General features: G+C 37.6%; 1 protein-coding gene across 2 annotated transcripts in view; it reads left to right on the forward strand.

Annotated features, from left to right (window-relative positions):
* LOC127447218 (protein dopey-2-like) overlaps positions 1-12,525 on the forward strand; it is a 45,798-nt gene extending 33,273 nt beyond the window's left edge. For both annotated transcript variants that reach the window (XM_051708888.1, XM_051708889.1), the window contains exons 28-39: positions 275-341; positions 550-703; positions 886-968; positions 2,372-2,481; positions 2,667-2,816; positions 6,477-6,538; positions 6,662-6,790; positions 6,915-7,051; positions 7,183-7,238; positions 7,354-7,491; positions 8,403-8,535; positions 10,282-12,525. In XM_051708888.1, the coding sequence (XP_051564848.1) occupies positions 275-341; positions 550-703; positions 886-968; positions 2,372-2,481; positions 2,667-2,816; positions 6,477-6,538; positions 6,662-6,790; positions 6,915-7,051; positions 7,183-7,238; positions 7,354-7,491; positions 8,403-8,535; positions 10,282-10,536 (1,474 nt within the window). In that variant the 3' untranslated portion in view covers positions 10,537-12,525. The remainder of the gene's footprint in view (positions 1-274; positions 342-549; positions 704-885; positions 969-2,371; positions 2,482-2,666; positions 2,817-6,476; positions 6,539-6,661; positions 6,791-6,914; positions 7,052-7,182; positions 7,239-7,353; positions 7,492-8,402; positions 8,536-10,281) is intronic.
* Positions 12,526-12,846: the final 321 nt, after the last annotated feature.

The following is a 12,846-nucleotide window of genomic DNA, read 5'->3' on the forward strand; positions in this document are numbered from 1 at the left end:
AGCCAGTAACAACCTAGCAACCACCCAGAACAACCTAGCAACCACCCAGAACAACATAGCAACCACCCAGAACACCATAACAACCGCATTGCAGTGCACGAATAACCAATCAGAACACTGTAGCTTGTTTTTTGCCGCAATATTCATTTGTTTAGTATCTCCAAAAGAAGGCAGTCTTCAAAGTATGCCCATTATCTCTTATGAAGATCTCTTAGTTAAGTACTAGTGAAAGTCTTTTGAAGCATTGAGCTGTCTGTTTATTTGACTGTTGCAGCATCCTTAATGACTGTGTAAACAGACTTCCCAATATGGACAACAAGAGGGATACCAGAGAACTGCAGGTAAGACCAGTACAGCGAGAGATGGCAACACCATTATTGATGTTGATACATTAAAAGTAATAGCTCATTCTGATAATGTGAAAACGGTTGTGTATTATTATTCATTTTCTGAATAGCTAAAGACACAAGAAAGAGTGTAAAGTGTAACCAACATATTTTTACCAACTTGTCAAAGTTTTTTTTACATAGTAATTTGCACCTTCAACAGGAGGTGAGCCAGCGCATACTAGAGGCGGTGGGATCTGTGGCCGGCTCATCTCTTGAGCAAACTAGCTGGCTGAGTCGTAACCTGGAAGTGAAAGCTCAGCCTCAGGTCTGTCTACAGGGAGATGAAGATGACCATGATGGCAATGACTTTGATGGTAAACCGGCACAGAAATACAAGCAACCACTAACATATGCTCACAGTATAGTTGTATTGCCTATTAAGAGGTTGAGGCGACAAACCAGTAAATCCTGAGGTGTTGTCAGTTTGTGAATTGTTGAATAGTGGAGGTCAAGGCAGCATTAAAACTGACTCTATGCCATATTTTCTTCCTCTCAGAATCTGCAGGTCAGGGAAGCACTATGGTGTCATCTTCAGCAGCATCTGTATTTAGTGTACAAGCTCTGGCTCTGCTGGCTGAGGTAAGAGACATGCAGAAACACTCACATACTGGGCTCAAAATTGGCTGCTGATATAGCCGCAAATGCAACAAAATGTAAAACATTGCAACAACAATAAGTGTGGATCTCACAAAAAAATGCCAAGAAATGTCTGGGGCATATTTCAGCTTAAAAAAAAAAAAAAAAGTACATTTTGCATAAATTAAAAAAAAAAAAGCCTATGTTTCTTCTTTTTTTTTTTTTTTGCCATTGTGATGTTACGTTCATGACAATTAACACCCTCTTCCCCAACTGTCATCAGCCTACTGTAATGCACAAAAATCTCATCCCTATAACGTGAAAGGAATAATGATATATCATGTATATTGCAAACAACATACACTGGCGGCCAAAAGTTTGGAATAATTTTGCTGTTTTGGAAGGAAATTAGTACTTTAATTCACCAAAGTGGCATTCAGCTGATCACAAAGTATAGTCAGGACATTACTGATGTTAAAAACAGCACCATCACTATTTGAAAAAAGTCATTTTTTATCAAATCTAGACAGGCCCCAGTTCCAGCAGTCATCACTCCAACACCTTATCCTTGAGTAATCATGCTAAATTGCTAATTTGGAACTAGAAAATCACTTGCCAAATATATATCAAACACAGTTGAAAGCTATTTGGTTCGTTAAATGAGGCTTAACATTGTCTTTGTGTTTGTTGTTGAGTTGCCACAGTATGCAATAGACTGGCATGTCTTAAGGTCAGTATTAGGTAAAAAATGGCAAAAAAGAAACTGCTTTCTCTAGAAACTCATCAGTCAATCATTGTTTTGAAGAATGAAGGCTATACAGTGCTTAAAATTGAACAAAAAACTGAAGATTTCATACAAAGGTGTACATTGCAGTCTTCAAAGACAAAGGACAACTGACTCTAACAAGGACAGAAAGAGATGCGGAAGGCTCAGATGTACAACTAAACAAGAGGATAAGTACATCAGAGTCTCTAGTTTGAGAAATGGACACCTCACATATCCTCAGCTGACAGCTTCATTGAATTCTACCTGCTCAAAACCAGTTTCATGTACACCAGTAAAGAGAAGACTCAGGGGTGCAGGCCTTATGGGAAGAATTGCAAAGAAAAAGCCACTTTTGAAACAGAAAAACAAAAAGAAAATGTTGGAGTGGGCAAAGAAACAGGACAACAGATAATTGGAAAATATTATAATGGAGCTTGTTGAGGAGAGGAGTGCTATTACTTTTACAAGCTATTGGACTTTTGACTGGATGATAAAAATGGGCAAAAAACGGACAGAACCACATAGAAAAAATCTCATCCGCTTCAGATTTAATCTAGTAAATTTAATGTTTAGACACACAGACACACTTACAGTACATGCAAATGATAAACAGAGTGTGTATTTGTGCTTCTGTCTGTAGGTTCTGGCACCTCTTTTGGACATGGTGTATCGCAGTGATGAGAAGGAGAAAGCTGTGCCTCTTATTTCCCGTCTTATGTATTACGTTTTTCCCTATCTAAAAAATCACAGGTAACTAGGACAATTATTGCACTTAAGTTGAAATTCTACATCTGTTTCTGTTATTGAAAACTACTTAGTGGTTAATTCAAAAGCTGTTGTCTATTTATTATCTTGACAGTTGTGTTAAATGGTTTAATTTATAAGTCCTACTCACTTTTGGTGTTTTAATAACTGTTTCTCTCTCTATGTCTCAGTGCCTATAACATGCCTAGTTTCTGTGCGGGTTCCCAGTTGTTGAGCAATCTAAGTGGATATGCCTACACTAAGCGAGCATGGAAGAAAGAGGTGCTGGAACTCTTTATGGACCCAATGTTTTTCACGATGGAGGCCTCGTGTACCTGCCAGTAAGATGGACAACCTCACATTTATCAGTTTTATTCAGGTTTGATGTAGTGGTTGACCTATATGTGTTTTTCAGTAGTTATCGAAACACATTCTGGTCACTACATAGTTCTTATTTTCCATTTGTGTGAAAGTAGTAATAATAAGGAGTAAGTATGTCCAAAACTTTAACTGTCCAAACATTTGTGTAACACAATACACTATGATAGTAAATGAAACGGAAATAAGATTGCTGAAAATACTTTTTCAGGGACTGAAAATGTTTCAAAAAACGAAAACCGATAGCGAATTTTTTTTTTTTTTTACAGAACGTAACCGAAAACGTTAACAAAGTCCCTTTTTAATTGTTCCAGAGTGAAAGGGTCATTTTTGTTGGTAACCGGTTTATAACCGGTTAATTTCGTTCAGAAATACATTTTTCATGAAACCAAAGTGTAAATGGTTTATTAAAGTACATTTTCGGAAATACACCACTTCCTGTTGTCCAAAAAATTAGGCTTCTCTCTTTTTAGTTGAACATGATAAGCATGTGCTTTAATTCTGAAGGTAACTGCTGCATCACACATTTCTTTGCCTTAACCCATAGATGCTTGGGAATTTCACCAAACACTCAAAATGGATCTACAAAATGCCCAGATAGTGTAACATTTCAAAATATTTTCAAGACCATTAGAAAATAATAAAATAAAATATATTTTGATATATTTGATGTTTTATTTTTCATTTATCAAAGAGATAATGCAACAAATCAGAACAAATCTAGAACAGGATTCATTTCTTTCACACTGAAATTTCATGAGTATCAACTGGCTGTCAAACACATATTGAGCTACACTTAACACATAATCTACACATAAGCTACACATAAGTATTTTCTCAGGCACTTATTGAGTCTAAATAGATGCACAACTTACATAATTTCAGTAGTACAGCCAAAAGACAATAGACAAATCATGCTGTTCATGTTTTGTACTTGCTATAGTTTACTTCAATGTTGTTTCTTCATCAAATAGCAATGTAATAGCAACAATAAATGTTCTTAATGTATTCTTAAATGTGAGTCACTGAAACAACAGTGCCACCTTGAGTAAAAAATAACATGTATGTTACAGATATTTGGAGACTTTTGAACCCATCTGGTAGGGACCTAAAATTTTTTCATCAATCCATAAGATTTACTCTAGAATATATATTTTTTTTATATCTAAGTCCCTCATTTCATCTGTTGTTGATTGCTCAATTGGAAAAAATTTAGTCTCAGATCATGCCCTGGTGAGTTCAGAGGTGTTGCCACATACGGAGAAAAAGAAATCATATAGTTGCCATTTTAATGTGTCCCTTTTGCAAAATCCTGAATTCCAACAAATGCTAAAGGCTGAAATCAGTGTTTATATGGAGACCAACTGGTCCTCAGTATCCTCTGTGGGCGTGGCTTGGGAGGCACTTAAGGCAGTTCTTAGGGGTCGGATCATACAGTATGCCTCATTCACCAAAAAATCCAAAGCACAAGAACTCGTGAAATTGGAAGGAAATATTAAAAGTGTTGAAGCAGAGCTGAAGCGCTGAATGTCGTCTAATGGCCTCAGAGAATTGACCTGATTGAAATACAGATATAGTACTATTTTAAAAATATTGTCAAAAATTTTGGCTAACCGATTAAGTAAAGTTATGACATCTCTTATACATATAGATCAAGTGGGGTTTATTCAGGGCCGCAGCTCTTCTGATAACATTAGTCGTTTCATCAATATTATGTGGTCAGTGGCGAATGATCAGACTCCGGTCGCTGCCATCTCACTTGATGCCGAAAAGCCTTTTGATATGGTAGAATGGGATTATCTTTTTAAGATTTGGGAAATATATACAGGTTCGGGAATACTTTTATTGGATGGATTAAGTTACTTTATAGACACCCGGTAGCAGCGGTACAAACAAATGGATTAATTTCAGATTATTTTACTCTGGATGGTGGCACCCGGCTGGGTTGCCCTCTTTCCCCATTATTGTTCTGTCTTGCCCTGGAACCTGCTAATGGTTCCAGGGGTGGTGGCGGGAGGTGTGGCGCATAAGCTTTTGCTTTACGCAGATGATATTTTATTATTTGTCTCTGACCTCATTAGATCTATGCCTCGCCTCCACAGAATTATTCATTCCTTTTCTAAGTTCTCGGGATACAGAGTCAGTTGGTCTAAATCCGAAGCTTTGGCTCTGACAGCGTACTGCCAGGTAACGGCTTTCCAGCCGCCTTCCAGTGGCCCTAACAGGGCATTAAGTATTTGGGCATTTTATTCCCAGCAAATTTGTCTGATTTAGTTGGAGTTAATTTTGACCCCTTAATAAAAAGGTTTTCAATCGATGTGGGCAGGTGGGCTTCATTACACTTATCTGTGATTGGGAAGGTTAATGTTATTAAAATTTAATTTGTATTCCAAAATTTAACTAAATTACAATCTCTCCCTGTAGATGTCCCCCTCTCTTATTTCAAGCAATTTGATAGCATAGCGAAGTCCTTTATTTGGAATGGTAAGCGTCCTAGATTACATTTTAATAAGTTACATAGGCCGATTGACAAAGGTGGGCTAGGCGTACACAAGATTTAATTTTATTATTATGCATTTGGTCTTAGACATTTGGCTCATTGGTCGCTTCCACCTGAGAGAGCCCCTCCCTGGTTTTGTATTGAACAGGAAGTTCTTGCCCCTGTTTTGCCATTGCAAAGCCTTTCTATCAAACTAATCGGAGAAGTTAAGTTACACTCCGTTATCTCGCATTTGAACTCGGTATGGACAAAAGTGTCCAGAGTGTTTAATTCGGACATTTATTTAAATGTTGCCTCAAGCATATGGCTGAAACCTAAATTATGTATTAATAAGTCCCCTTTCTGCTGGTCAGAGTGGATTGTGAGGGGGTTACTACACTCGGTGACCTGTATGAGAGTGGAGTGTTGAGATCTTTTGAAAATTTGGTTCGACATTTTTGGATTCCCAGATCTCAGTTATTTAGGTATTTACAGCTGCGCCACCTACTCTGTATTGTTTTGGGGAGTAGCACACACCCCCCTAAAGCGACAGATACTCTGGGAGAGGTGATTACTGCTTTTGGAAAAGGTCATGAGGCATCAGTGTATTACTCCCTGCTACTTCAGAGTCTGGGGGATGAAGCATCAACTTCTCTCAAGAGATTATGGGAGAAAGATTTAAATATGGTATTGAAGGAGGGAGTGTGGGCTTCTAAAAAATGTCAAGTCTGCATCTAGAGATGCAAGGGTTCACCTTATGCAGTTCAAGATTTTACATAGATTCTATTGGACCCCCTCTAGATTGTATAGGCTTGGTCTTAAAGACACACCCACCTGCTGGTGATGCCAATCAGAAGATGGAGATACAACCCATGTTTTTGGGGGTTCAGAGGTGTATGTGTGACATTTTGGGCACTCAGATTTTACTTTTACTTTTTAGTCCCTGGTAGTAAAAATAGAAAACAGAAATGTGTTTTATCCATTGACAAGACAATGTTTGTAGATTTTGGTACTGATACAAGGGAGAGTTAACACTTTTGTTCACTGACAAATGGTCAATTTTTATCTGTTGTGTTAAAATCAAAATGGTCAATTATTGCCAAAATAATTTTCCTGGTCACTGAACTCTCATATTGTGTTTTAGTTGGAGATCCATCATAGACCATCTACTGACTCATGAGAAGACAATGTTCAAAGACTTGATGAGTGAGTATAAATAAGTATACAGTATGTACATTCTTCTCTTCCTTAATAATTGTGTGTCTTTGGGCAGTTGTTTGGTGTATGATTAGTTTTTTTAGTTGTATTGTGCGGGTTCATGCTGTGCAGGTATGCAAAGTAGTTCTTTGAAGCTATTCAACAGTGCTGAACAGAAGCCTATGTTACTGAAACGCCAGGCCTTTGCCATGTTCAGTGGGGAGAACGACCAGTACCACTTCTATTTGCCTCTCATACAAGGTATCACTCAGTCTGTGTATAAAACAAATATTCATGTAATATAGTGGTGTCATGATGTCCTCATACTTTTGGCCATGTAGAGTTCATATGTGTTCAGTCAACTTACATTACAAATATATTCTAGAGCGTCTAACGGAGAACCTGCGTGTGGGACAGACCCCAGCAGTGTCAGCTCAGATGTTCCTCATGTTTCGGGTTCTTCTGTTGAGGATCTCATCACAACATCTTACCTCACTCTGGCCAATCATGGTGACTGAACTGGTAAGAACTACAACAGAGTTCCTCTCTTGATAGAGAGTATTTATTCTTTGACTGGTCTCTCTGTTTTGATTGGGTGTGTGCAGTTAGTATATTTATTAATAGTGAGTGATGTTGTTTGTCTCTTATTTCAGATACGCATTTTTAACCGCCTGGAGAAAACCTTGCTAGATGATAAAGAAGTTTCAAAGTGAGTCTTGCTTTACAGAAAATTACTGCATCTATATTGTCATCCAGCTCATATTGCTATTTCTTTTGCCATCTACCTCATTTTCATAGGCATACTTTTTCTCTTTCTGTTTTAGGAGTAAACTGCGGGGTGGCCATGAAAAAAATGGTCTACTGTGCTTCCCACAGGCAGAGCTGGATATGTACCTGTCAGCCTGCAAGTTCCTGGACACCGCTGTGTCCTTCCCTCCAGAGCATATGCCTCTGTTTCAAATGTAAGACACCTACAAATTGTGTGTATGTATGTTTGTCAGAGACAAACATAGATATGTCTTGTTTACGCTTGCCATATCAGTGAAAAATAACAAGTAACAGTTTTACTTGATTATATGGAGTTTTTATTTTTTTCTTCTTCTTGTCAAGGTTTTGTTTGACAGAGGCCAGACATCAATTGGTCAAAAGAGCTGACGTGTAGGGTTTCTAAAGTCACCCCAAAAAATGAAAATTCTGTCATCATTTACTCACCATGTTGTTCTTAGCTGCTGTTTTTCATACAATAAAAGTGGCTGCTAAGCTCCAGATAAGGATAAGGGGCACCACAAAAATAGTCCATATGACTGGTGTCATTGAAATCTGTTGTGTGAATAACAGCTTACATTTCTGTCTGCTTTTTATGGTACTTTTATCCTATTTGTAGCTTGGAAGTAAAAAAAAAAAAAATATATATATATATATATATATATATATATATATATATTTATTTATTTATTTATTTATTTTTTCATTGTATGGAAAACAGTGGCTCGGACATTGTGCAAAATATCTTCTTTTATGTTCCTGGGAAGAAATACAGTGTGTGGGTTAAGAACAACATGAGATGAGTAAGTGATGACAGAATTTTTATTTTTGGGTTAACTATTCCTCTAAGTGGTTCTTGCATATCCTTAAAAGAACACTTTACATGAACCTTCTGTTAATACATCAGCACATGGGTAACTCCTTATTTGGTCTTTTGTCATTTTTATCTTGAGGACACTAAGTAGACTGTCACTGTTGCCCCAATGTTGGCAGATGTCAGTAATAGATCATTAGATTCCCTCTCTTAGTTCTAGTTGACCTGTTATGCCTACCCAAAATAAATGTTCTCTGATCTGCTTCATAGCCTAAAATTTTCTGTTTTATGTAGGTATCGCTGGGCTTTTATTCCTGAGGTTGATGTTGAGCGTTATGATGGGCCTAGAAACACTTTGTTGGAAGGAGAACAAGAGTGTAAATCTCATCTTGTCAAAATACTGGATGGAATAACCCGACGCTATGGGGTAAGATCTCCGCACACAATGTGCTACACTATATCAGTCCTCTAGAAAGACTGAAGAAGACAATTGTCAAATCTGTTGTACATTGGCTTGTTTATTTACTTTGGAGTATGCTTGTGGCACTGCTGAAGCCTTTACCTAACTATGAAATAATAAAGGCCCCGGCACACTTCATACAAAATCAAATAACGAACGGGTGTGATGTCATTTCGAACAAAAAGGTGAAGGTGTTTGGAGTTTGTTTCGGTGGTTCGTAACAGCTCACCTGCTCAAACTTTCAGGAAAACTTCTAACCGGATGCTTAACACCTTCTTACTGCTATTGGTCCACGTCATCAATAGGTGTGACTTGGAGCTCCACCTACTTTGAGGTCGACAACTAATTCCTGTTTAGTGAGTTAAGATAAGTCAACATGAACACACCGGCGTGCAGAGTTGCTGGTCTGCAGCCAAAAGCCATTCACACATCTGCCCAGTTATCAAGTTATCATAACTCTTTTGTCTGTATTCTGCCCATAAACACTCTTTTATACACCCATCTTTGTAGTAGTATCAGTGTCATCATAAATTACAAAAACAGAGTGTAATCGGAGTGTAATATTATGGTCACGTATAGCGTATAGCAGAATGTAAACGTACAAATTAAACAGTATCTACTGAATATATATTACTTTACGTGGTTAAAACAGCTTCTTTTACTGATCTTATGTGAATTATATTCATATAATGAGGCATGACGTTTTTTATAACATTGTGATGTCACATTAGTTAAGGTTTTACATGTAGTCTTGTGCGTCCTCATATTAAAATTCTCCTCTAAACGCCCCCCCACAGTGGTGTGGCCACTGCCCAGGGGCGGACTGGCCATCGGGAGAACCGTGACTTTTCCCGAAGGGCCGGCTGTGAAACGGGGCCGAATGGGCCGCGATAAGCTGAAATGGGCTGCCGCGTTATGCAGAATGGGCCACAAAACATTGCTGCGATGTGCCGAAGAGGGCAGCGATATGCAGAAAAGGACAGTGACAACACCCCCACCCCCCAACAACTTTTGGGCCAGTTTCTATGTAAAATCCCAGGCCGATTTCTCTTCCCAGTCCGCCCCTGCCACTGAATGTTCACAAATAGGAATGCCGTTGCTCAGCTGTATCAAATTCGATTTGGCTCTGAGCTGAGAACAATGAAGAACTTCTCCGTGAATATGCCTGGGGCCTTAATTCAGGATTTAAAGGTGAAGTGTGTAATTTTTTCTAAATTAAAGGAATAGTTACCCAAATTCTCACAATCAGTTACTCACCCTTATGCCATCTCAAACTCTGTGAGTTCCTTTCTTCTTCAGAACATAAGCGAAGATTTTTCGAAGGACATATGAAGTGTTTTTGCCCATATAATGGGGTCCAAAATAAGTCAATGGGGTCCAAAACTCTCAAGCTCTGAAAAGAACATAAAGGCAGCATAAAAGTAATCAATAAGACTTATGTGGTTTAAAGTCTTTTGAAGCTAAACAATCGTTTTGGTTGAGAAACAAAGAAATAATCAATTTCTTATTCACTAAATAGATTCACTTCCACCTTATACACGTTCATGTGAGAAGCTCGTTCATGCGTCCTCATGCTTGACGCATGCACACTTGCATATATACACAAGAAGTGACGTGTGCAATACAACCTGAATCAAAACATTTGAACAGCCACAATTTTTCTTAGAAATTCACATGTGTAGAGTAAAAAACCTCTCATTCTTGTGTGTACAGGAGCTGAATGGAACTGCAGGAGAGTCAAGCACAGACCGTGTCGAGTTCCCTCTGCTCACATTGCGTTCCCTCTCTTCTATCGTGGATCTCGTGCCATTCTTCAGCACTCTCTGCTGCTCTTTTAATGGCTCTTCTTGTCCCTCCATGCTCCTCTCACATTCTGCTGCAGACTACCCACCATCCAGCCGCGAAAGGGTCATGAAACACCTAGAGCACATAATTACAGGAGAGTTCCTCGATGGAATGGACAGTTAGATAATCTGTAAAGTCAGTTGTCTTTTGAAACTCCAACTCCTGTTTCGCTTGGATCCTGTATTTGCTTTTGTAATTTATGTCTTTGGTTCAGGCCCGAATCCACAGGGGATCACCATGCTCACCATCCCCCGACTGTACAGGCCCTTCCTGAGAATCCTATGGCCAACATAGGATTATAGCTTACATCTTATACAGTAGTTAGTGCTGGGCTTGCATTGGTTTCTCTTTGAACACAAAAGGGCAATGAGATTTTATTGTAGCGTGATAGTTTACATGTTAAATGTATACATTTTCTTGCTATGATGTTAATCAATGCATGTCAAGTCAATGTTATGACCTTTCCGAGTCTTACACATGGTGAATGTACAGTATGTCATCTTTGTATTGTTTTAATTTAGCATTCCATTACTGTTCATTCTTTGCCTAAATGAGCCAAATTAAACTTCATTTTGCCCATGTTTCAACAGGGGTAACAAACGGATGATGTGTTATTTGCTTTGTCTATGAAGTTTGTTATTTTTATGTTGGGCTGTCAATCATTTCTTGCCTTGAATTTTCTTGCAGTATTTTTGCATCCTCCTCTGTTTTTTCCTACGTGGCTCATTGTGGGAATGGTTAACATCCCTTTTCTTGACTCATAAAGGTATTGTTTTATCTGTCATTTTCTTTATTTGTTTACCAAAAACTGTTTATAGGACTTTCTCTTGCTTTCTTGACTTGTCTTTTACTCCAAGTAGTAAAGAGGATAATGTGTCTTAAGACCTAAGTATTAAAAAAAAAAATTATTTTTATGTTCATATTTAATGCCTTCTTTTACTTTGTGTAGAATACATTCTCTCTAAATATTTACAGCATAGGAATAGTTATGTACATTTTATTTTATGTACCTACGGGAATGTTTTTGATTCATATTTGTGTTCTTCATTATGTTCTTCATTTGTGGGACCTCGATTAAGTCTTTATGGTGTGGCTTTAATTGTAGTATCCACCTGATTTGGCAATTATAGTTTGTTTCAAGTGTTACCGCTAGTATGCTACCTTGTCCTTTTTGTCTGGGTTAATTCTCAGAAGAGTATGTTTGAAGTGCCTAAAAATAAATTTTGGAGATGTTTTAGTAATTAAACATCTTTCCTTGTTCTGTAGTTGCTATATGCAATTGTGCTCAGAAACAGGCAGATATGAAGCTTGTAGTTGCTTTACAGGAATAGTTCGCCCAAAAATGAATTTTTAGAAGAATATGTCAGCTCATTAGGTCCTCACAATGCAAGTGAATACCAAACATTTGAAGCTCCAAAAGCATATAAAGGCAGCATAAAAGTACTCCATACGACTCCAGTGATTAAATCCATATCTTCAGGATCAATATGATAGGTGTGGGTGAGAAAAATATCAATATTTAAGTCCTTTTTTTACTATAAATCTCCACTGTAACTTTCACTCTCTTCTTTGTTTTTGGCAATTCAAATTCTTTGTGCATATCGCCACCTACTGGGCAGGTAAGAGAATTTATAGGAAAAAAGGACTTAAATATTGATCTGTTTCTCACCCACACCTATAATATCACTTCCAAAAGTATAGATTTAGCCACTGGAGTCATTCACTTGCATTGTGAGGACCTGCAGAGCTCAAATATTCTTCTAAAAATCTTTGTTTGTGTTCAGCAGAAGAAAGAAGTCATACACATCTGCGATGGCATGATGATAAGTAAATGATAAGAGAATTTTCATTTTTGGGTGAACTATTCCTTTAAAGCCTCACTAAAGGCACTGAAATGAGTTGTTAGTAATTCAAGTGATCTCAAAATTCATAGAACCCTGACAAAAGTGCATGAAGATGTCGAGAGCTTCACTACGTATATTCATTTACTTGTTCATTCACTGGAATGCTGTCGCAATTTTTATTTTTTAAGGAGAAATTATGATAATACTTATTAAAGTGAACTATTTTGTGTGTATGTATTGCTCATCTGAATAAAATGACTCCAAACTAGAGAGTTGTAAAGTTGTTGTGGCATATCTCGTAACGATTATTGTGCAGGGGAATACACTGAATTTCTCTGTTTTCCCTTTTAATTGGGTTCATTTTGTCCTTAACAGTGTACCAAACATATTTTACTTTAGTGAAGAACATCACATGATGTGTGAACAACTATTTTATAACATTGTTTCATGTAGTACTTGACATTTTAAATAAATAATAGGCCTACATGTATTTTTAAAGCCACTCTTATGCAATGCACAGAAAAATATCTTCAAACTTCAGTAAATTATTAGAAGACTCCATTAGCAAAATCTAATTCAATGTGGGATT

The sequence above is a fragment of the Myxocyprinus asiaticus genome, chromosome 10, assembly GCF_019703515.2.
Source record: "Myxocyprinus asiaticus isolate MX2 ecotype Aquarium Trade chromosome 10, UBuf_Myxa_2, whole genome shotgun sequence".
Taxonomy (NCBI): domain Eukaryota; kingdom Metazoa; phylum Chordata; class Actinopteri; order Cypriniformes; family Catostomidae; genus Myxocyprinus; species Myxocyprinus asiaticus.